Source organism: Amblyraja radiata, chromosome 10, assembly GCF_010909765.2.
Source record: "Amblyraja radiata isolate CabotCenter1 chromosome 10, sAmbRad1.1.pri, whole genome shotgun sequence".
Classification (NCBI taxonomy): Eukaryota; Metazoa; Chordata; class Chondrichthyes; order Rajiformes; family Rajidae; genus Amblyraja; species Amblyraja radiata.
The window spans coordinates 30,194,556-30,219,156 of NC_045965.1; the positions used below are offsets into that span (position 1 = coordinate 30,194,556).

Here is a 24,601-nt window from a genome sequence, read left to right on the forward strand (position 1 = left end):
GGAAACCTCCGCCGGCCATCCTCAGCTCCAGTAAAGACGCGATGGCGCAGGAAGGGGCGGACCTTCCCAGGGACTGACAGGGGAAGAGACTAATCCACGCGGCGCTGACTGGCAGGAGAAGAGATCGATCTGCAAACGCGCGGTTTTCAAGATTTTTAAACCTCGCTAACTTTTATGACATTCAACCAATCGGAACAAAACTTGGTGCACTCGCAGCACAGGAGAACGGAGAGTGAACTGGCAAAAAATCATAGCGCTATCACAAACTGTTTTTGCGCAAATAGAAAAACCGCCAAACCGGAAGATAACAAGATCAGAGTTTTAGTTATGTATAGATTGTGTAGTTGTGCAATTAATAAATTCTGTTTCTGTTGAAAGCCAATATTCTAGCAAGAAACATCATTTTTCATTTGCAATGATTCTTTGCAGAACCAGCAGGAGTTTTGGATGCATGGAATTTACGTGAGTCAGTTGATCTGAACAAACATGGAAGAATATTCATTTACTGGAAGGTTTGTGGAACATATCATACCTAGAGTGTTAGAGTCACAGAGCATGGAAACAGGCTACCATGACTACCAAGATGCCCCATCTAAGCTAGTCCCATTTGCTCACATTTGGCCCCTCTCTCTTTAAACCTTTCCTCTCCAGGTACCTGTCTGAGTGTCTTTCAAGTACTGTTATAGTAATTGCTTCAACTACCTCCTCCGCAGATCATTCCATATACCCATCACCATTTGTGTAAAAAGCTTACCCCACAGTTTCTTATTAAATCTTCCGCTTGATAATCCTATGTCCTCTGACAAAAGACTGCATTTACCCGATCTATTCTTCTCATGATCTGTCTTCACTAAGGAAGTCACAAACGTTCTCCCAGATGTTCTGGATGTGAGAGGATCTAAGGGGGTAGAAGAACTGAAATAAATTTTCATTAGGCGAGAAATAGTATTGGGTAGGCTAATGGGACTGAAGGATGATAAATCCCCTGGACCTGATGGTCTGCATCCCAGGGTCCTCAGGGAGGTGGCTCTAGAAATAGTGGACGCATTGGTGATCAATTTCCAATGTTCAATAGATTCAGGATCAGTTCCTGTGGATTGGAGGTTAGCTAATGTTATCCCACTTTTCAAGAAAGGAGCTAGAGAGAAAACGAGGAATTACAGACCAGTTAGCCTGACTTCAGTGGTGGGAAAGATGCTGGAGTCAATTATTAAAGAGGTAATAATGGGGCATTTGGATAGCAGTAAAAGGATTAGTCCAAGTCAACATGGATTTATGAAAGGGAAATCATGCTTGACTAATCTTCTGGAATTTTTTGAGGATGTGACAAGTAAAATGGATGAAGGGGTGCCAGTGGATGTGGTGTATCTAAGCTTTCAGAAAGCCTTTGATAAGGTCCCGAACGGGAGACTGGTGACTAAAATTAGAGCACATGGTATTGGGGGTAGGGTGTTGACATGGATAGAAAATTGGTTGGCAGACCGGAAGCAAAGAGTAGGAGTGAACGGGTCCTTTTCAGAATGGCAGGCAGTGGCGAGTGGAGTGCCGCAAGGCTTGGTGTTGGGGCCGCAACTGTTTACCATATATATTAATGATTTGGAAGAGGGAATTAGGAGCAACACTAGCAAGTTTGGGTGGTTTGGGTAACAAAGCTGGATGGCAGTGTGAACTGTGAAGAGGATGTTAGGGAGGTTGCAGGGTGAGCTGGACAGGTTGAGTAGGTGGGCAGATGCGTGGCAGATGCAGTATAATATAGATAAATGTGAGGTTATCCACTTTGGCGGCAAAAACAAGAGGGCAGATTATTATCTCAATGGGGTTAGTTTGGGTAAGGGGGAGGTGCAGCGAGACCTGGGCGTCCTTGTACACCGGTCACTGAAAGTTGGCTTACAGGTACAGCAGGCAGTGAAGAAAGCTAATGGTATGTTGGTCTTCATAACAAGAGGATTTCAGTATAGGAGTAAAGAGGTTCTTCTGTAGTTGTATAGGGCTCTGGTGAGACCACATCTGGAGTATTGTGTACAGTTTTGGTCTCCTAATTTGAGAAAGGACATCCTTGTGATTGAGGCAGTGCAGCGTAGGTTCACGAGATTGATCTCTGGGATGGCGGGACTGTCATATGAGGAAGGATTGAAAAGACTAGGCTTGTATTCACTGGAGTTAAGAAGGATGAGGGGAGGGATCTTATAGAAACATATAAAATTATAAAAGGACTGGACAAGCTAGATGCAGGAAAAATGTTCCCATTCCCAAAAATATGGGGCGAGTCCAGAACCAGGGGCCACAGTCTTAGAATAAAGGGGAGGTCATTTAAGACTGAGGTGAGAAAAAACATTTTCACCCAGAGAGTTGTGAATTTATGGAATTCCCTTCCACAGATAGCAGTGGAGGCCAAGTCACTGGATGGATTTAAGAGAGAGTTAGATAGAGCTCTAGGGGCTAGTGGAGTCAAGGGATATAGGGAGAAGGCAGGCACGGGTTATTAATAGGGGACGATCAACCATGATCATAATGAATGGCGGTGCTGGCTTGAAGGGCCAAATGGCCTCCTCCTGCACCTATTTTCTATGTTTCTATGATCTAGTACACCTCTATAAGATCACCCCTCATCCTCCTGCACTCTAAGGAATACAATCCTAGCCTCCCCAACCTAACTTTATAGCTCAGGCCCTCGAGTACAGGCAACATCCTCGTAAATCTTCTGTACTTTTTCCAGCTTGACAACATCTTTTCGGTAACATGGTGACCAAAACTGAACACAGTACTCTAAAAGTAGCTCCACCAATGTTTTATACAACTGTAATATGATCTCCCAACTTCAATACTCTGACTGATGACGGCCAATGTGCCAAAACCTTTGTTGCCTTTTTCAAGGAACTATGTTTAGTTTAGTTTATTGTCATATAGTGAAAAGCTGTACCTGCAGTCCTAGATCCCTATACAACACTCCCCAGAGACCCTGCCATTTACTGTATACGTCCTGCCCTTATTAGACTTCCCTTAATGCAACACCTTGCATTTCTCTGTATTAAATTCCATGAACCATTCCTCAGCCCACCTGCCCAACCAATCAAGATCCTGTTACAATATTTGGCCACCGTCTTCACTATCTACAATACTTCCCGCTTTTGTGTAATCTGCAAACTTGCTAATCATGTCTTGTACATTCTCATCCAATTCATTGATGTGGATGACAAAAAGCAACGGGCCCAGCACTGTACCCTGAAGCACACCACTAGTCACAGGCCTCCAGTCCGAAAAGCAACCTTCCATCATCACCCTCTGCTTCCTTCCATGAAGCCAAATTTCTATCCATTCAGCAAGCTCCCCTTGGTTTATGCTGAGGATAGACACAAAAAGCAGGTGTAACTCAGTAGGTCAGGAAGAATCTCTGGAGAAAAGGAATAGGTGATGTTTCGGGTCGGAACCCTTCTTCAGACTGAAGGGTGGAGACCACCCTTCCTCAGATCATTTGTTGCTGGCACCAATTATGTTCTGGCCTTCTCTATCTTTCAATCTGAAGAAGGGTTGCGACCCAAAATGTCACCTATTCCATTTCCCCAGAGATGCTGCCTGACCCGCTGGGTTACTCCAGCATTTTGTATCACACAAATTATGTTAATTTCAGTTAGGTTCCTTCGCAGTTCCATGTGGACTCGAACTTCCGGTTCACAATGATCAGAGGAAGCAGTTCTGCTCCTGGTCCTGTCCTTTTTGTAACCAGATGAACCTTCTGCAGCATTTGAAGGTAGTATTTTGCAGAGGTGTTGCATCTCAGTTTCTGGTACCCAATTACCATCCACCCTGTACACTGTGCATGCACAAATCGATTGGTTTAACACACCCACTCTAATTAACATGAATTTACTAGAGGAGAAATCAATTCTCCATGGCACTATTCCAAAATGAATCGGATGGAGTGTGATCTCACTGACACGTCTATCTTTAGCTCCTGTTCTGTCTGCATGCTACGTTTGCAGGCATTTCTCCATGCACAGAATCTGGAGAAAAAGGATAGGTGATGTTTCAGGTCGGGACCCTTCCTCAGGCTCCACAAAGTGCTGGAGTAACTCAGTGGGTCAGGCAGCATCTCGGGGGAAACAAGGATAGCTGATGTTTTTGTGTTGGGACCCTCCTTTAGACTGACTTCAAACTAAGTTTTTCTGCGGCTGGATTGGAAAGATGTTGAGGGTATGGGGACAGTAAAATGTCAGTGTAGGATAGGAGTATCACCGAAAAATGATGTTTTGTGGACCAAAGGTAATTTCACATAGTTAGCTGATTTTAAGAGATCTCCCTCTTGTGACAAGCTGTGTGATTACATTTCAACAGTTTCAGATCTAATTTTATTTTTGACTTCTGCCATCCCTTTTTCAGTTGCTCTGTGAAGGCAGAGAGCTCAACATTTTGTGCTATTCTATAGAGGGTGGAAACAACGATGAGACATGTCTTCCACAATGCCAATTTTAATGCAAGCATAAGATATGCACGGGGTTTGCTGCTGTCCCCACTCCAACCCATATCTCCGTTTGTGCTTTTTCATCTGTGGCTTTGAAAGGGAGCTGTTTGAGTACTTGAGCAACATACACGATCCTCACTAATTTATGCCCCCTGACATCAGCAGGCCCCTGTTGTAACATTGAAATAGCAATGGGTGGAGTGGGAGCCATGTACATTCTGGCCATTGATGGCATAATTTGATGCTCAAGAACAAATATTGTTTACGTCTTGACTCCAACTTCCCAATAGCCCAAAGGGAAATTTAAGTTTAAAATCCACCCCACCCCTTTTTACAACATGCAGGTAATCCTAAGTCTTTTATGTGCATCAGTCAAAGCTCATCATTTGAAGGAAAACCTTGAATGTGGAAACCTGAAATTCACAGTCATAAATTAACTTTGTTTCAACTCTCCACGGATGTTGCCTGACCTGTTGTTGAGTATTTCCAGCATTTTTTGTTTCAAGCATCAATATTCCATCGTTTTTAGCAAATGTAGTAATAGGATTTTTTGTCTTTTTCCCTCTCATGCAAAAGCTGATCATTTACATTCCTACATTCCTATACTGGTTTACTCAATTCAACTGCTAATAGCAATGATTAAATGATAGTGCAAACTGCAGCAAACCCACTCGTGTTCTACAAATGTAACCCTTGGTTAAGGAAGCTCGAAGATACTTTTTTGCTAAGATTTTTCTGTTGTCTATTTATATATATGTTTTTCCTATTCCTAGCCTCTCCACCATCCTCAGGAAACCAGGGGAATTATTCTCGGTTATCATATTTATCATGAACAAAACGGACAGAAAAAGATCATCCAGATGTGTAATGCATCTGCAACCCGGTACATCTGGCGAACACCATGGGTACCAGACACTATCTTTGTGACTGCATTTAACTCCAAGGGAAACTCTCCACCCACTGTGCTCCACATAGGAGAAGCAAGTAATTCTTATTATTTACAGGGTGCATTTCCCTATAGCCAAGCACATCAGTTATGTTTGTTATTTACAGATAAAAGTAATTTTATTTCTTGCCACAGGTTGGAAGCTGATATAGATTCTACTCTACAGAGTAACCCACAATGAACAGGAAGGTGTTGATTTTAATCCGTGCTAGAGCAAGGAATAGAGTCTTACTTGAATATCCTGTAACTTTGATTTGTATATAATTACAGAATGACAGTGGCAGATATTAGACCCTGCATCTGTTCCCTGAGAGCAAGGTCAGAATCACTCACAATTGTTAATGCCCAGAAAATGATTTTTAAAAATCAGCATGCTTGGCACAGTTATTGAATTACCTTTCAGTTATTAGAAATTTCAAATGCGGCATTGACTGTAAGTCTGTTTCATTGATCACTTATGTGTCAATCATCTTTTATTCTGAAGTCTTAAATGACCAAAAATAACACACCTATTGTTATTTGAGGGGAGCACACCAAACAGGTGAAACCCACACTGTGAGAAACCACAGCAGAGAAACCAAAGGCTAATTGTAGTAAATTTCCTGATGTGAAACACCATTTGGTGTTGTGTAGAGTATGCACTTGTAGCCAATTCGAAGGGACATTTCTCTGCAGCCGAAGACAGATGCAAAAAGCTGGAGTAACTCAGCGGGACAGGCAGCATCTCTGGAGAGAAGGAGTGGGTGATGTTTCGGGTCGAGACCCTTCTTCAGACTCGACCATTCCTTCTCTCCAGAGACGCTGCCTGTCCCGCTGAGTTACTCCAGTTTTTTGTGTCTATCTTCGGTTTAAACCAGCATTTGTAGTTCCTTCTTACACATTTGCAGCCGTCTGAGCGGTAGAATGCCTGAGAGTGTTAACTACTAATAATGATTGTCTCTGCAACTCTTCCACCACCCCATCCATTCTCAGGTAAGAAAGACTTGTTTTTGTAGATTCTAACTCCTGCATGTATGATACCTGCATCAAACAGATACCTGATTCATTGAGGGAGTTTAATTTGGATAGTGTGAGTTGTTGCATTTTGTAAAGTCAAATCAGTGTTGGATCTTCACAGTAAGGCCCTGGGGAGTGTTGTAGAGTAGAGGTACATAGTACAAGTACATAGTTCCCTGAAAGTGGTGTCACAGATAAATAAGATGGCGAAGAAAGTTTTTGGCGCACTGGCCTTCGTCATTTAGGGAATGGAGTATAGAAGTTGAGACGTTATGTTACAGTTCTACAAGACATTGGTGAGGCCGCACTTGGAGTATTGTATTCAGTTTTAGTCTCCCTGCTTTGGAAAAGGTGCTATGAAGCTGGAAACACTATAAAGTAGATTTATAAGGATGTGACCAGGATTGAAAAGTTTAATATTGGGAGAGGTTGGGTAGGATAGGACTTTATTTCATGGAGTGCAGAGAACTGAGGGGTGATCTAGACGAGTATACAATCACGACGGGGATAAATAGGCTGAATGCACAGTTTTTATTTTACACAGTTTAGGGGAATCAAGAACTGGAGACCATAGGTTAAAGGTAAGAGGGGGAAAATGTAATAGGAACCTGAGGGGCTTCTTTTCCACAAAGAGGATGATGTACACGTAGAACAAGCTGCCAGAAGATGTAGTTGAGGCAAGTACAATAACATCATTTAAAATATATTTGGACAGTACATGCATAGAAAAGGTTTAGAGGGATATGGACCAAATGCGGGTAAGTGGGACTAGCTTAGATCGGGCATCTTGCTGGTCATGGCAAGTTGGGCCAAAGGACCTTTGAACGTACTGTGACTCTATGACTAACGTGAATGGAGACTAGTTTAATTTGAACAACACTGTTTTGCTTTTTCTATCGAAAAACAGAACTAATGGCTCCCAGAAACCTTAAGGTGTTACCTGCTGGAGACTCTGGAATATTTGTCAAATGGGAACCGCCGGATGAAACCAGTGAACCAGTGCTGGCTTATGTAGTCGACTGGATCGAGGTAGCTGAGAGCAACAAGGAGCTGCTTGATTGGAAAAGGCTGCCTTGGGAAAATCACTCATTGTTTATGGGACAAACTTCCTCACCTCAGGAATTTCTAATATCAGGAAGTAAGTTTACAATAAACTGCATTGCAGGATTTTATGAGTAATGTATGTATAATTTATGTTTAGTTTGTCTAAGTCTATGCACTTGTGCTACAGCTGCAAGCAAGATTTTCATTGCGACAGTATCTCATGGTCATTACTCGACAACATGACTATTGAATGCCATTTTCCAAAACACAGCGGCGCTGTGGTACAGTACCTTACAGCGCCGGGATCAAATCCTGACTAGGATGCTGTCTGTACGGAGTTTGTATTTTCTCCCGTGACTGCATGGGTTTTCTCCGGGTGCTCCAGTTAACATATACCATAGAGCAGTCCAGCAAAGGCCCACAATATATGTGCCAAACATAATGCTTAGCTGAACTGGTCCAATCTGCCTACACATGATCTATATCCCACTATTCTCTGCATTTCCATTTCCATGCCTCTTAAATACCACTATCATATCTGCCTCCACCACCACCTCAGGTAATGTTTTCTAGACCCCCACCACTTTCTGTGTAAAAAATCTTTATTAAACCTTCCCCCTCGTACCGTATAGCATTGTCGTCTGCCATTGGACATTTCCTCCCTGGGAAAAAGATTTTGACTGATTACCCTATCTATGTATCATATTTGTATATAGTTCTATCAAGTCTCCCCTCAAACTCCGACGCTCCTGAGAAAACAATTCAAATCTATCCCTCTCCCAGTAGCTGAATCTCTAATCCAGGAAGCATTTTGGAACCTCCTCTGCATTCTTTACAAAGCTTCCACATCTTTCCTGTATTGGGGCAACTAGAACTGCACATAATACTCCAAATGTGACCAAAATCCTATAGAGCTGCATCGTGACTTTGTGACTCTTATATTCAATGGCATTGGAAGGCAAGCAAATTATACAGTATGCCTTCTTTACCACCCTAACTACTGGTGCTGTCACCTTTTCTTAGCTATGAACGTACTCCAAGATCCCTCTGCACATCAATGCTGTTAAGGGTCTCGCTATTAACTGTATACTCTCTTCGTATCTTCAACCTTCCAAAGTGCAATACCTCGCACTTTTCGGGTTAAACCTTAGCTGTCATTTCTCTGCTCAATCACATTAGTGAGCTACGACCTGCCATGTACAAAGCTGTGCTGGCTATCCCTAATTAGCTAATTCGCTTCAAAATTGGTGTAAAACCTATCTCGAAGTATTCTCTCCAATAGTTTCTCTACCATTGATGTGGGCTTCGGTGGTCTATAGCTTCCTGCATTCTCTCAACTTACTTTATTGAACAAAGGAACAACTTTGGCCACTCTCTAGTCCTCCGGGACCTCACATGTGGCTAGAGAAGCAACAATGATTCTTGTCAAGGCTCCCGCAATATCCTCTCTTGCCTCCCTCAAAAACCTGGGATAGATCCCATCAGGTCCTGGAGACTTATCCACCTTAATGTTCACCAAAATTTGCTCCCACATTCCAATGACGTGCAGGTTGAAAGGTCTATTGGCTTCTGTAAATTGTCCCTACTTTGTAGGATAGAACGAGTGTATGAGTGATTGTTGGTCAGCATGGTCGGTGGGCCAAATGCTCTGTTTCCATGCTGTATCTCTAACCTAATAGGAAAGGAATCCATGATGTCCCTGAATAAAATTGGATTGATGTGGATTGTAGGGATTGGTTTTGGCAGATTGGGTTGGATTCTTCATGATAGTGATGTTACTATCATAGAAATATCATTGACACTGAATAATGAAGATGTGAAAGTGGGTAAATTGGCATCAAATTTTCTTTTTTTTTTTTTTTTTTAATTTAATTTTATTATTTATTTCGAACAGAATAAAAGAATAAAAAGCAAGTGTGAAACAGCATACAAAAAACAAAACAAAAATATTTATAAAGTGTCATAAACAATATCTATAAATAAATGAAATCGTATGTGTCCGAAAAGGAGCAGGAAGAAGCCAAAGCTTATTAATTCCCACCGCTTATTCAACTGCTTGTAATTATCTTATACAAATTTAGCAGCTATATGTACACCATATGTACACCAGCCACTATATGTACACCAAATTATTTACATTTAAACACTTATCAAATATTTACAAAGCCATACAAAAAAGAAAGTAGCAGTCATTCTGGGATAGATTGCACCTGTTTTGTTTTTAGTGTAGATTTGTATGGAATGTTTATTTTATGCGCACTTGCGTGTTCTGTTGGTCATAAAGCAGATCAGTTTAGTGATAAATTATCTTTATCATTTCTTTAGAAAGCATTATGCCAAGGAAACGCTACAATATATCTGTTACTGCAGTTTACCAGAATGAACGAGGAAGATCGTGTTTAGCCCAGGGATATTCAGTAGAAGGAAGTAAGTAATCAGAATAATAACCAACCTTTCCTTCTATTCCTTCTACTTTTTCAATTATCTTTCAGTTTCCCTCGAGATAGTAGAGATTGACTGATTTTCAGACTTTAGTCCCTTGTGCGAGAAATTTTCTGTTATGGATTCCTATAATAATCCATTTTGGAACCATACTCTTCACTACCCTGAACAACCAACCATAAACCATCCATTTACACTAAGCCATAATCTCACTATTTGTTTGTTCTCTCTATATTGCAATCATCATCTCCAGATTCTACCACTCACTTATACACTGGGGACATTTTACCATGGTACCCGGACGTGGCGCCGACAATCAAGAAGCCGAAGCAAAGAAGTCGTAGCCAAAGAACCGAATGGAAACGAGGCCGAAACGCCAATAAACTGAAAAAATCCGAAGACGAAACGCCTGCTAAACGAAAGGATGGGACGCCTAAATGCAAACTAACCGAAAGGGCGGGACGCCTAAAAGCCAATGAACCGAAAAGCTGCATCGCCTAAAAGCAAACTTACCGAATGGCCGCTCTGTCGATACGCCACCTACAGGCCAAAGGACCGACTGGCGCTCAACAGAAACGTCCAATAACGGACACGATGTTGCCGGGGGGCGGGACCTGTCAGCGATTGGCCCAGAGCCCCGCGTCCATCACATCACTGTGAAGGCATGAACATTGTCCCACCGGCTGGGTCACTGTGTGACAGCAGCCTCAATGGCCGGGCCATTGTGTGATGGCAGTCTCACCGGCTGGGTCACTCTGTGATGGCAGTCTCACCGGCTGGGTCACTGTGTGATGGCAGTCTCACCGGCTGGGTCACTGTGTGACAGCGGTCTCACCGGCTCTGCCACTGTATGGAGGCAGTCTTACCGGCTGGATCACTGTGTGACAGCAGCCTGACCGGATGGGTCACTGTGTGACAGCAGCCTCTCCGACCGGGTCACTGTGTGACAGCAGCCTCTCCGACCGGGTCACTGTGTGACAGCAGCCTCACCAGGCAGCATCTCTTGAGAGAAGGAATGGGTGGCGTTTCGGGTCGGGACCTTTCAGACGCACTCTGAAGAATGGTCTCGGGTCGAAACGTCACCCATTCCTTCTCTCCAGAGATGCTGCCTGTTTTGTGCGTGGGAGCTTGGGTGCGTTCCGCAAACACCGAAATGGTAATAAATAAAACGTCTGTCCCCGCGGTCGGGTTCCGGGGGTTGGAGGGAGGGGGATCACCCTGGTGTGGGGGTTGGGGTCCGATGGTGGTGCATCGCGGTCAGTGTCTGAGGGACGCTCCCACGGGTGGAGACGGAGGAGAGAGAGAAGGGGGAGAGAATGGGAGAGAGAGAAGGGAGAGGGGGGGAGAGAGAAGGGAGAGAGAGAGAGAAGGGGGAGAGAGAGAAGGGAGGGAGAGGGGGGGAGAGAGGAGGGGAAGAGAGTGGAGAGAGAGGAGGAGAAAGAGAAGAGGGGAGAGAGAGGGAGAGAGAGAGAGGGGGAGAGAGAGAAGAGGGGAGAGAGAAGGGGGAGACGGGAGCGTGGGGTTCATTCTCCCACACAATCCATAGGTGACTGGGAAATCTGAACCCAAGCACCAAATTGAAAGCGGCCGAAGGTGCGCATCGCTCAGGACAGCCCCCACTCTCCCACAGCCACCCTCCGCAGGCTGTGGGTCGGGTGGAGCGGAGGTGTGGGACAATGTTCAAGCCTGCACAGTGAAGTGATGGATGCAGGGGTCTGGACCAATCACTGACAGTTCTCACCCGCTGGCAACGTCATGTCCGTTATTGGACTTTTCTGTTGAGCGGCAGTCGGTCCTTTGGCCTGTAGGCGCCGCCGCCTTTCGGGTAGGTGGCGTTTCGACAGAGCGGCCATTTGGTAAGTTTGCTTTTAGGCTACGCAGCTTTTCGGTTCGTTGGTTTTTAGGCGTCCCGCCCTTTCGGTTAGTTTGCATTTAGGCGTCCCATCCTTTCGGTTAGTAGGCGTTTCGTCTTCGTAATCTTTCGGTTTATTGGCGTTTCCATTCGGTTCTTTGGCTTCGGCTTCTTTGCTTCGGCCTCTCGTCCGTCGGCGCCACGTCCGCACACGTTTTACCATGGTCAGTTAATCTATCAAACCACACACCTCTGCAATGTGCGAGGAAACTGGAGCACCTGGAGGAAAGCCATGCAGTCACAGGGAGAACAAGAAAAGTCCACACAGACAGCACCCAAGGTCAGGATTGAATCTGGGTCTCTGGTACTGAGGTTGTCGTTCTGTTAGCTGTGCCTGTGTGCTGCCCTCTGGTGTCTAGGAACATCACAATCAGTCCAATCAACCTCACACACTAGGATTCCAGTTGTTTCTCTGTATGGATATCTCGGCAACCTGCAGAACTCCAACTGTTAAACTGGCTGGCACAGATTAGGTTCAAATGTGGAAACTGTCTGAATGACTCAGTAACAACCAAATACTGCACTGACAAGCCCAGTCCTTGTATAAACACCCCTCTGTGTCAGCGTTTCTTCATTTCACTCATTTCCCAGAACCAGGTCTCAACTTGACCAGGAGGGCAGGATGTTTCTGCAGCTACAGTTAATACTTGGCTTGCCAATTATATTTCGCAACATGAACACGTTCTCCTTTGTGATTTTCAGAACCATTTTCTAGCTCAGTGTTAAGAACAGAGTATATTCTCAGCAGTCTGTAGTGAATATGAAGCTTCTTGACAGTTTTTTGGAGTTTGTTAGTTGCAGAATTACTTGAATGAAACAGAAAACATAATTGAAATAACCTGTTTTCTGGGAAATTTTGCAGATTCAAGGAAATACTGAAAGTAAGAAAAGTAAGAATGTTTGTAGGCCACCAAGTGTTCATATTAAATATATACCGGACACAGGCCTGTGTCGCAAAGATGTACTTTAACCCTTGCCCCTCCAATTACTACCTGGAGTACATTAAATTGGCAATCTATGAAACCTGCCTGCTTCTGTTTTAACTCGGAAACATGAATAATCTGCAATGTGTGGAAGGCCATAATCATAATGTTTAATTCAGGCTCTGTTCTAATATTTTGGCTAGTTTAAATGTAATGTTTCCTACTCGGCAATTCTAGGCTATGGGAATCCTTGACAGCTGAAAAGAGAAGGCAGCTGGAACTAGCAAATAAGGGGTATGCTGACATTGCTTGTGAACAATGTAAACCACGTGCGTCCCCATTGCTGTTAGGCAAATACATTACACCGCCACTCCCTCCACGCCCTACTTGTCCTGGTTTCCATGACACCACAATCCAGCCTACTTAGCTCCTCCAAAGACACAACTTATCCTCATTCATATGCCCTCTTGAGTGTGAGGAGAAGGCTCCCAGTTATTGCAGACACCTTGCTGTGGCCAGTTACTGTAGGTTTTCCCACCGATCAGTCTGTCAACTAACCTATTAAATTTCTTCACACCCAGCTCTTCTAGGTTTCCCCTCACAAACATGCTGACCTTTGCACACACCTATGTACACTCCACACATCCGCATTATATTGCAGTCAGGATTATTTGGAAAAAAAGGTAAGCCTGAAAAGAATCTCTAACAGGAAGAAGGGGATTGACCAAGTCCATTGCTAAGTTACAAAATGAACAACTGTCTCGAAAGTCTAAAGAAAGAAAATCCAAGCTATCTGAAGCTAGAAGTTTTGATATAAATCCCAAGGAGTGTAAGAATCCAGATGTTAAATTGAAATTAGGTATCGGAGCGGTTTTGATGGTTGAAAATAGGGAACGTAGAAGTGTACAGCACCGGAACAGTCCCTTCAGCCCAGAATATTCGTGTCGTTCATGATGCCTAGTTAAAATGATCACATTTGCCTGTACATGAGCCATATCCCTATATTCCTTGCACTTCCATGTGCCTATCTAAGATCCTCAAACGCCACTATCATAACTGCCTCCGCCATCACCCCTTGGCAATGCATTCCAGGCCTCCAACACCCTCTGTGTAAAAAAACTTCCTGGGCACATCTCCATGAAACCTTCCCCTTCTCACCTTATGGCACTATGTCCTCCAGTGTTCGTGGCGCTCATTCCAGTTTAATGACATCCTTCCTGTAGCATGATGACCAAAACAGAACACAGTACTCCAAGTTGTGGCCTCACCGGTGTCTTGTACAACTGTAACATAACATTCCAACTTCTATCCTTAATACCCTGACTGATAACGGCCAAAGTACCAAAAGCCTTCTTGACCACCCTATTTACCTGTGACACCACTTTCAGAGAATTATGTGCTTGTACTCCCTCTGCCCTACAACACTCCCCAGGGCCGACTATTCACTGTCAAGGTCTGCCCTGGTTTACCTTCACAAAATGCAACTCCACGCATTTATCTGCATCAAACTCCATTAGACTGTCCTCAGCCCACTTGCGCAGGTGATCAAGAGCCTGCTGTAATTTTTGATAACCATCTTCACTATCAATGATACCATCCACTTTCGTGTCATCTACAAAATTACTAATCATGCCTTCTACATTCTCAACCAAATCATCCACGAACAGCAATGGAACCAGCAGTAATCCCTGAGGCACACCACTCATCACAGGCCTGCCGTCTGATAAACACCTTCTACCACCACCCTCTGCTTTCCTCCATGAAGCCAATTCTCTATCCAGTTAGCTAGCTCTCCCTGGATTCCATATGATCTAAACTTCCAGATCAGCCTTCAGTCTGGAACTTTATCAAAGGCCTTGCTGAAGTCCAGATGGACAACGTCTGTGGATTTCAACTCATCAACCATTCCCCATCACTGGCAGACAGGCCAGAAGAAGCCACTGATCAGCACAACAAACAGGAAGACAGGAATGAAGGAAGATAGGAAGGAAGGGAAGAAGCGGGAGAAATTGGAAGACCTCCTTTTAATTGTGCCTCTTCTCACAGGCTCAGAAGAAACCTAAGACTGCCAGCACCTCTTGTTGAGGCCTGAGTGAGCTGCTGGGGCAAATCCAAGATAACCAGCGCCTCATCACAGATGACAAGGGACTGTGGCTCCATGTGGACCTGGACCTTATTGTCAGTTTTCTCTGTCATTCTAAATTAGCCACATCACGTGAGTGTTCCCTACAGCGAGTGTCAGTGTGGTAATTGTCGACCTGGGGGTCATCCCCGATGCCACACTGGTGGAAAATGTGGACATGACTACACTGGCTACTCACCCAATGGAGGAGTTGATCCAACACTTTCTGGAGACCTGCATCGAACAACAGCGAATCTTCTGGGAACCAGGAGGCCACTCAAGTGTTGACCAACAACTTACTGTAGCTCGAGCAATGGAATCACCACTGCTTCATGCCAGTGAAGGCACATGCCCCACGGATGTAGCAGGAGCATACGAACAGCCCACGGGCTTCTCACTGAATATGCAGAGCAGGAAGATGTGCAAGCAAATGTTTACACGTTTGAATTGACTGTTGAGAGGGAAGGACGGGGGCGGCAAAATTGGATGTACATCTTGACTCCGTATCTTAGTGGGGAGGCTGTGTTGCTGCCCCGTGTGGTAGATGCAGACTATGACACCATCAAGGCAGACGTCCTGCACACCTACCTGGCCTCTCCCCCATGGTTGCCACACTGCAGTTTCATGAATGGACGACCACTCTAACAAACCCAGCCCCAAATAAGGAGACTCGCCACTCACTGATCAAGCACGTAGAACAAATGAGGAAACGCTTTCACCAAAATAACACCCATCATAAGAACACACATGGTGGAGGCCCAGTGAGCTCACCAGAGGAACTATAACCAGCCAGCCCAGCCCTGCATGTTCCAGTGACTGAGTCCTGATACTGATCCTGAATGCTGAGTGTGTTTCTGGCCACCTGGCTGGTCCCCTACACCATCATGGAGTGGTTCGGGCCGGTGAACTATAAGGTGCAGCAGCCCAAGAGGAAGAAGACGGAACAGTTCTATCTCATTTTAAAATAATGTATTGAGCCCTCTCTCCTTCTCACAGCATGAGCTGAGAATTCTGAAGACCAGCCCTCTCCCCACCAGCGGCAACAGGTGGCTGAACTTGTGGATCAGTTTAAGGACATCTTCCTGGTGATCCCCAGGAGCAGATGAAGATCACTTAGCACAATAGAGGAATCGCACAGCCCCTGGTCCAGCCCGATCTTAATGGACCCCAGACCTGATGGCACATGTAGGTCTGTAATGATGATGCCTCAAGAAGTCTCCCAGATTGATAGCTATCCCACGTCCTGAGTGGATGAGCTTATAGAGATATTAGTTACATAGATACATGGAAAGTAGGTGCAGGAGTAGGCCATTTGGCCCTTCGAGCCAGCACCGCCATTCAATGTGATCATGGCTGATCATCCACAATCAGTACCCCTTTGGAGACGCAGCATGGGAACAGGCCCTTCTGCCCACCGTGTCCATGCCGACCAGTGATCACCCGTATACTAGTTCTATCTTGCACACTAGGGACAATCTGTACAGAAGCCAATTAACCGATCATAACCCACGCGGTCACAGGGAGAACGTACAAACTCCGTTCAGACAGCATCTACAATTAGGATTGAACCCGGGTGCCTGGCACTGTAAAGCAGCAACTCTACCACTGTGCCACTGTGCCGCAGGTGGATCGCAGTATATTTCCACCTTGGACTTACTAAAATAGTACTGGCAAGTCCCTCCGTCCTCCCCTGCTAAACAAAAAAACTGCCTTCTCAACATAATGGCAGTACACGGTTCTTCCCTTTGGCCTCCATGGTGCCTCTGCCATCTTTCAGCACATGACGTTATCCTCCGCCTCCACTGCCAATATGCTGCAGGCTACCACGTCATCCATTCAGAGGACTGGGAGGAACACCTGCTGTGCCTCCAGGTGGTGCTACAAGACTTACAGCAGGCTGGGCTCACAGCCAAGCCCAAGAAGTGCAGCATTGAACAGTTAGAGGCACAGTACCTGGGAGATCGCATCGGTAGGGATCCACTTACAGTAAATCACAGGAAAATAAATTTGCTGCGGGTGAGGGATTTCCCCCAGCCCATCATCAAGACCATGATATCATGTGCCTTCTTGGGGTTGGCTGGCTCTCACTGCTGTTTTGTCCCTCATTTCTCCTCAGTGCCAGCCCTTCTCTCAGCACTGACCAAGAAGGGCCTACAGTGGACAATAGCAGTGGAAGAAAAGTTCGCCAGTCTGTGCAACCCTGACTTCAACAGGTCTTTCATTGTTGGAGACGAATGCCTCCAAGACGCCCTCTCTCGGGACTTTAACACAGAGGAGCACCTGGTGACTTCTGTCTGTCGGAAATTAATGTTGCCCAAGATGAGATATGGTGCTGTGGAGAGAGCGGCCCTTGGCATTAGTGGGCCTACAGGAGTTACGGTACTATCGGGCTGGGCGAGAGTTTACACTCGTCACAGACCACACCCAAAAACCAAGGACACTATCACCAGAATAACACGCTGGTTCTTCTCTCTATAAGACTACTTATTTCAAGTTCCGGAGAGCAGCATGGGTATTCAGACGGGCTCTCCCGCTTTCCATCTGCATTCCCTCTGGACGGGTCTGTTACAATCCCGGGATCGCGCTATGGGTGGGGCGGTGGTGGATATGAGACAACACGTCCCTGCTAAGGCCAGCTGACAGGCCAGGGGAAGACAGCGATCAGCACCACAAACAGTGGCTGGCTGCGGGGAAACACATACACTCTGCACTGAGCCAAGGCCAAAGGCAAATGAGCCACTAAATAGTGGTTATTGAATCCATTCACCTGCACCTCGTCAGCCCTACTCCTGATAAACCCAGAGGAAGGGAGACTGGGAAAAAGGGAGACAGGATGAAAGGAAGATTGAAGGAAAGGAAGATTGGGAGAAAGTGGACCACCCCCCTATAGTTCGTACCTCTTCACAGGCTCGCTTGAAGCCTGAGAATGCTCGCACCTCTTCTTGAGGCCAGAGTGAGCCGTTGGGACAAATCCAAGAGACAGTGCCTCATCATTGACGACGAGGAACTGTGCCTCCATGTGGACCCAGACCTTCTTGTCAGTATTGTCTGTCATAAATAAATCATATCACATGATTAGTGTAATCATTGTCAACCCAGCTTCAGCTCTGATGCCACTGTATATATCTTATCCCACAGAATCTTCTCCAGTACGTTTCCAGTCACAGGTGCCTAGTTCTGGGTCTATAGCTCCCAGCATTTTCTTGCAGCCCTTTTTAAATAGAGGCACTGTTTAGCCACCTTCCATTGGGCACCTCGCATGGGCCTAACAATGATTCATATATCTCATCCAGGGCGCCCAAAATTTCTTCTCCAGCTTCCCACAGTGTCACCAGATATTTCGGATCAGGCCTGGGAGATTTATCACCTTCGGACGTGCAGTATCTTTTCAACCCTAATATAGATTGTCCTCAAGCCATTAACTAACCCATGTTCCCTAACCTTCATGTTTTTCTTCACAGTAAAAACAGAGGAGAAATTTCCATTGAGGACCTTGCTATCTTCTGTGGCTCCACACTTAGATGACCGCTTTGGTTTCTGAGGTGCCCATTCCTCTCTCTAGTTCCTCTCTTTCCCCAACTGTATCTAAAACATCTCTTTTGATTCTCCTTAATTTTATCAACCAGAACTATCTCCTGCCCCTATTTTGATTTTCTGTCCTTCCAGAACCTACAATAGGACCAGATGTGTTACTGATGAAATTTGATGGAAGCCAAGTGCAAGTAAAATGGGAGGAGATTCCACTTGAAAGCCGGCAAGGGTTTATCACCGGTTATACAATATACGTAGAAAAGGGTTCAGATGGATCCAATCTTGTTCAGTGTAAGTGTGTTTCCTTTAAACATTTTTATATAGCTTCTGTATTTTATTTTTTGGCTCTTTCTGTCTTGAGAAAATAAAAGGTTATAGTTCAGTTCCTGCTGCTATAAAGCTTCTCCTTGCAGGTTCCATCACAGGAGTGGGGTCATTTCTAAACTCTTCCCTGTGGGAGAATAGTTTAGAAATGATCCCAGTTTTGAAGATTCACTCTGGGACATAGTACCGCATGGGAGAACAGTTTAAAAATGACCACAGTCTTGAAAGTTCACACTGGGACATAACACCATCTTCTGTATTCCTGTGGTAAAGGCACTCTTGTATGAAGTTACCTCAACTCCATTCCCAGCAACTCTTTAATAACAATCCTGCATATAATCTTACACGTCATATTGATTATTGGTGTAAACAGTATGTGAGGCTAAATAATCCAAAGCAACAAAGTAGTATTACAAGCTTTGTGGAAACTGCCGTAACAGGAAATGACTCGTATTGTCAATTCCCTGGTGAAATATACATTCTGTATAGATCATTCTCACACAAGTGCTCAGAATTATTAGATTAGGAGGCAGTTATGTAAAATTGAGTTTCTTAGGAATCTCCAAAATATTTAATACTGGAGGGTTGTGGAGGCTAACCTTTGGGTGTCCTTAAAGAGGAAGTAGATGTTATTAAAAGATCGACCACCCCGACGCGGGGTCTTCGATCACCGGCTGCGAGAGCTTTGATCGCCATGACTGCGGATGGTTCGACTGCCCCGACCGCGGGAGAATAAAGAGGAAGAAGATTGGAATTGATTGCCTTCCATCACAGTGAGGAATGTGGGGAATCCGCTGTGGTGGATGTTTATGTTAACTTTTATGTAGTTGTGGTTCTTGGTGCTTTTTTTTAGTATAGCGGTATGGTAATTTGAGTTCACTGTACCTTAATTGTTACATGCGACAATAAACTGTCCTTTGAACCTTTGAACCTTTGAAAAGATGATTGATGGAATTGATGGCTGGGAAACTAGTACGGAAAAGCAGATGTGGACGGGGGAGGTTCAGTCATGAACATATTGTTTGGCAGAACAGGCATGAAGGGACGAGTGGCCTACCTGCTCCTGTTTTCTCGTTTTAACACAACTACTGTATGTTGCTGTTACAAAATGTAAATTGTTTGCGTAGAAGCCAATGCAGATCACTTAATTTCAGCTGAACTCCTTTAGCAACGAGCACAACCGGTTTTCTATTATATCTTCTGAGAATCGGGAGTGAACAAAATAAATGTGAAAGTGCAAAGATTACTGCTGAGTATTTCAGATTCTCCACTTGTGGCCTGTAAAATAGTATTTATGGTAATGAATATATTTTTTTCTGTTCACCCGAATATTTCTGTCAATGCAACAGAGGCCTCCAGTTTGTTACACGATTTGTTGCAGCAGTTACATCATCCACCAGGTGTTAACGAGGCAAACGGAAAAGCAACGTTAACACATTAGTTTTCTGCCAGCTGATCAAGACCTTTGTGGTGCCTATGTCAGGCGACTCAAAGAGCATCTCATCTATTTGCATCATAATGCATGAGTAATATTTACCAGACAGTGCTATCAATGTGGGATAGTGTTAATTTCCACTCGTGCCCTATATGTCAAGAGTCACCAAAACCATCAATGATAAAAAGCAGTAATCCGCACCTGGTTACATATTGCAAGTGACAGTAGTGCCATGTAAGGTGACCTCCTTATTTAATCGTGCTGTTCTCGCCCTTATTGATCCAGTCCTGGTCCTGCTCTAGGCGATTGTAGGATTGTGGGCCAGAAATTGATTCATAGAGCCGTGCAACGTAGATACAGGCCTTTCAGCCCATCTTGCCCATGCCGACCAAGTTGACATGTTGGGTTAACCCCATTTGCCCGACTTGGCCCATGTCCCTCTTAACCCTTCCTATCTATATATCTGTCCAAAGGCCTTTTTAAACATTTGTAATTATATCCTCCTCAATAGATTCCTTTGGCAGCACATTCCAGATATGGAATACTCTCTGCATGAAAAAGACTTGCCCCTGTGGTCCCTCTTAACATCTCCCCTCTAACAAGCTTATGCTCTCTACCCTCTACCCAGGGAACAATCCTCTACCCAGGGAAAAAGAATGCAAGTGTTCAATTTCTCTATGCCCCTTATAATCTTGTACATCTCAATAAGGTCATCCCTCAGCCTCCTAAGAAAAAGTCCCAGAGTATTAAAACTCTCCCTGTAAACCCAGGTCACATATTGGTGAATCTTTCTGCACTCTTTCTGACTTTCAGACATTCTTCCTAAAGCTGGGCAACCAGAAATGCACACATTGCTCCAAATGGGGTCTCACCAACAACTTGTACTGCTGCATCATGATGTCCCAACTTTTATTCTCAATATCCCTCTCAATGAAGCAAGCGTTTAAAATGCCTTCTTCACTACATTGTTCACCCGACTCGCCACTTTTAAGAACCATGCTTCTGTACTCCCAGATCTCGCCTTTATGCAACATTCTCCAGGGCTCTACAATTTACTGGGTAAGGCCTGCCCGGGTTTGACATACCAACGTGTAACACCTCACACTTGTCAGAGTTAAATTCCAATTGCCATTCTTTGACCTACCTTCCCAACTGAATTAGAACTTGTTGTAAACTAAGACAACATTCCTCAATGTCTACTATACCACCAATTTTGGTGGTATCTGCAATTTTGTTAACGTTAACCACATTGTCATCCATTGCCAAGACCATCACTTATCTACTTGCACCTATTCTATTCTTCTATTCTATTATATGCAGTGGCGGACTGGCCAGGGTGTCAGCTTGCCCGATGGCAAGTGAGCCCCTGATGAAATGGGCCCCCTATATCAAGTGGCCCCCTGATGAAGTGGGCCCCCTTTGTCTCCTAACAACCAATATTTTTAGACCCAGTCCACCACTGATTATATGTTTCTTCCAGGTCTCCCTGCAACCACTGGCATTCCAGAGTACACAATCCAAGTCTGTTCAACCTCTCCATGTAGCTAATACCCCCTAATCCAGGCATCATTCTGGTAATCCCCCTCTGCACCCTTTCCAAAGCCTCCACATCCTTCCTCTAATGGGACGACCAAAGCTGTACATAAAACTCCAAATGAGCATAGCCTGGAAAAGAAAAGGCACATTTGATCCTGTGTCCTATAAATACAAAATGGATACAAAATCAAGAAAGTTGAGCTAAACATGGATTGGCCTGCCCTGGGCATCACAATGATGTGGCGTCAGAAGAGGTTTTCTGAAATGGATTTGGGAATGTGAGACTTCAGTTAAGTGGAATGACTGAATAAACTGGGGTTGTTCCCGGTGGCCTAGATTTTACTGTGGTGATTAGAATGTTAGAGGGTTTTTGATAGACTAAATTAAAAATATATATTTTGCATGGCAGAAGTGTTGGAAGCCAAAGGATTCTGATTAGTATTAGGTAAAATAATCTTTGGCAATGAATTGTGAAACTGAATGCACTGACTGAAAGGGTGTGGAAGCAGATTTTGTGATAATTTACAAAGGGAATTGAATGAATACTTTAAAGGAACATGTGCTCAGCTCTGGAGAACGAGTAGTGAAGTGAGAATAATAGAAATGGCGATTTTGCTTCGCACCTGATGAATTTTATACCAGGACCCGATGAATCATTTTTAATTCCATCTCCTGATATTCGATACATTTACCGTATCATGAGAAAACTGTCAGAAACTTTAACAGAATTATATTTTAAAAACTCAGTGGCATTCCTAGGACATTACGGATTGGTTTTACCTTTATAGATAATGTCACCAATGTTGCTGCAAGGACCTACTGGCTGACACTTGAATTGGACACAGTTTACACCATTCATATGACTGCCACAACAGCGGCTGGAGAAGGGGCGATGGGAGCAAGGACACCCATCAAACTTGGTGAGTAAAAATGGAGGGGTTTTTAATCCACAAGAATTAAACCCACTGGGATTTGTGAGGACAGATTAAAAATTAAAATGTTAATTTTACCATCACAATGAACCAGCTCCAATCTGTAAATAACTTAAGTGACAAATCATCCTCTACAATAATCCTCAACACTGGTGCCCAACAAGTATGTGTTCCCAACCCGTTTCTATACTCCATGACTATGCAGCCAAATACCAATCCAACTCAATTTACATGTTTGCAGGGAACACCGCAGTAGTGGGCAAACATCAAATAATGACAAGAAGGAATACGGGAAGGAGATTGGGAACCTTGTAACTTGGTGCTAAGACAACAACCTTTCCCTCAATGTCAGCAGGACCAAGGAGATTGTGATGGACTTCAGGAAGTGAAGTAGTAAACACACTCCCTCTACACTGATGGCACCGAAGTAGAGATGGTTGAAAGCTTCAATTTCTTAGGAATAAATATCAGCAGCAATTTGCCCTGGACCAGCAACATTGAAGCTATGACCAAGAAAGTACACCAATGCCTCTACTTCCTTAGAAGGCTTAGGACGTTTAGCTTGTCCTCAACAACCGTCACCTACTTCTACAAATGTGCCGTAGAAAGCATTTTATTGCCTTGCGTCTCAGCATGGTTTGAGAAGAGCTCCATCCAAGACTACAAGAAATTGTAGAGAGTTGTGGACATAGTCCAGGACATCAAGCAAACCAACCTCCCTTCCATTGACTCCATCTACACTTGATGTTGCCTTGACAAGGCCACCAACGTAATTAGGGTCCGGTCTCACTCCCTCGTCTCCACTCTCCCATCAGGCAAGCGGTACAAGTTTAAAAACTCATACAAGTTTCAGGAACCGTTTCTACCCAACTATTATTAGGTAACAGATCTGTTCTCTCTTCAGCTAGTGTGCGGTCCCGACCTTCCATCATCCTCATTAGAGACCTTTGAACTATCTATAATCGGACTAATCTTGCACTAAATGTTTTATCATTTATCTGTACACTATGGACAGCTTGATTATAATGATGTGTAGTCTTTTCTTTGATAGGATAACAGGCAACTAAAAAGTGTTTCACTGTTTCCCAGTACACATGACAATAATAAACTAAACTTGTTAATGTTAGGGCAGAGGATTCAGCAATAAATGCAGTATTTATTGCTTTTATTTACATCTTTAAGATGACCTATACAGAGGTGACAGAACAAATGGGTTTTGATGGGATTGGGAATGGAGAGGGGAAGAGGCAATCACATATTTGTATTTTGGTTTTAAGATTTAATCCCTTAGTGTCCACTAAGAAAATATTGATGGGCCTGCTTGAAGCACTGAATAGTTTGCTTTATGTCCAAGCAAGAATTGTTTATGGTTATAATAGGAACGTGGAACAAGTGTGTTTCCATGATGTTGCTCATTTGTCCATCACAGTGCTGCCAATTTAAGGTCTCAGGCCTGGAAAATTGATGCCATATCTCCCCATATGGTTTACCTACTGCATTCATGTTTAGTCGGCTTATTTAGTTCAATGTCGGACTGTATACTTTGTCGTTAGAGTTGTTGTTCTTACCTTTCTTCTGGCATACAGCTGTTTTATTTCAGTGTTAGTAAGGTAGGAGCCAATTGGTCCATGCAAAACTTAATTGAGTTCTGAATCGTGGAATAAATTTTAGCAAGCAGATTAAATGTGATGAAATATTGCTTATTAGCATTATTAAATATTTCCATCATTTTCATCCAGAAGGGAGAAATAAAATTGAAATTAGAGTTGGTGCAACTGAGCAATGTTCTAGTTATAGGATAAACGATGCTTTACCATACTTGGGGGCATGGTCCCTCCATAGCATGTGATGCAACTGAGATGTCATTGTTGGAAGACTCCTTCCCACCCTTCTTCCTGTAAAGACTCTATCCCCTACTCCCAACTCCTCCATCTACGCCGCATCTGCGCCGAGGATGAGGGTTTCCAGACCAGGCCATTGGAGATGTACTCATTCTTAG

The 24,601-nt window shown here is 44.2% G+C and overlaps 1 protein-coding gene across 1 annotated transcript in view; it reads left to right on the forward strand.

Moving 5' to 3' along the window:
• Window positions 1-24,601, forward strand: part of LOC116977730 (interleukin-23 receptor-like) — a 62,201-nt gene that overhangs the window by 20,814 nt on the left and 16,786 nt on the right. Inside the window, exons 8-13 of the mRNA XM_033028451.1 lie at window positions 430-512; window positions 5,233-5,443; window positions 7,309-7,539; window positions 9,771-9,872; window positions 18,511-18,666; window positions 22,459-22,590. Coding sequence (XP_032884342.1) covers window positions 430-512; window positions 5,233-5,443; window positions 7,309-7,539; window positions 9,771-9,872; window positions 18,511-18,666; window positions 22,459-22,590 — 915 coding nt within the window. The remainder of the gene's footprint in view (window positions 1-429; window positions 513-5,232; window positions 5,444-7,308; window positions 7,540-9,770; window positions 9,873-18,510; window positions 18,667-22,458; window positions 22,591-24,601) is intronic.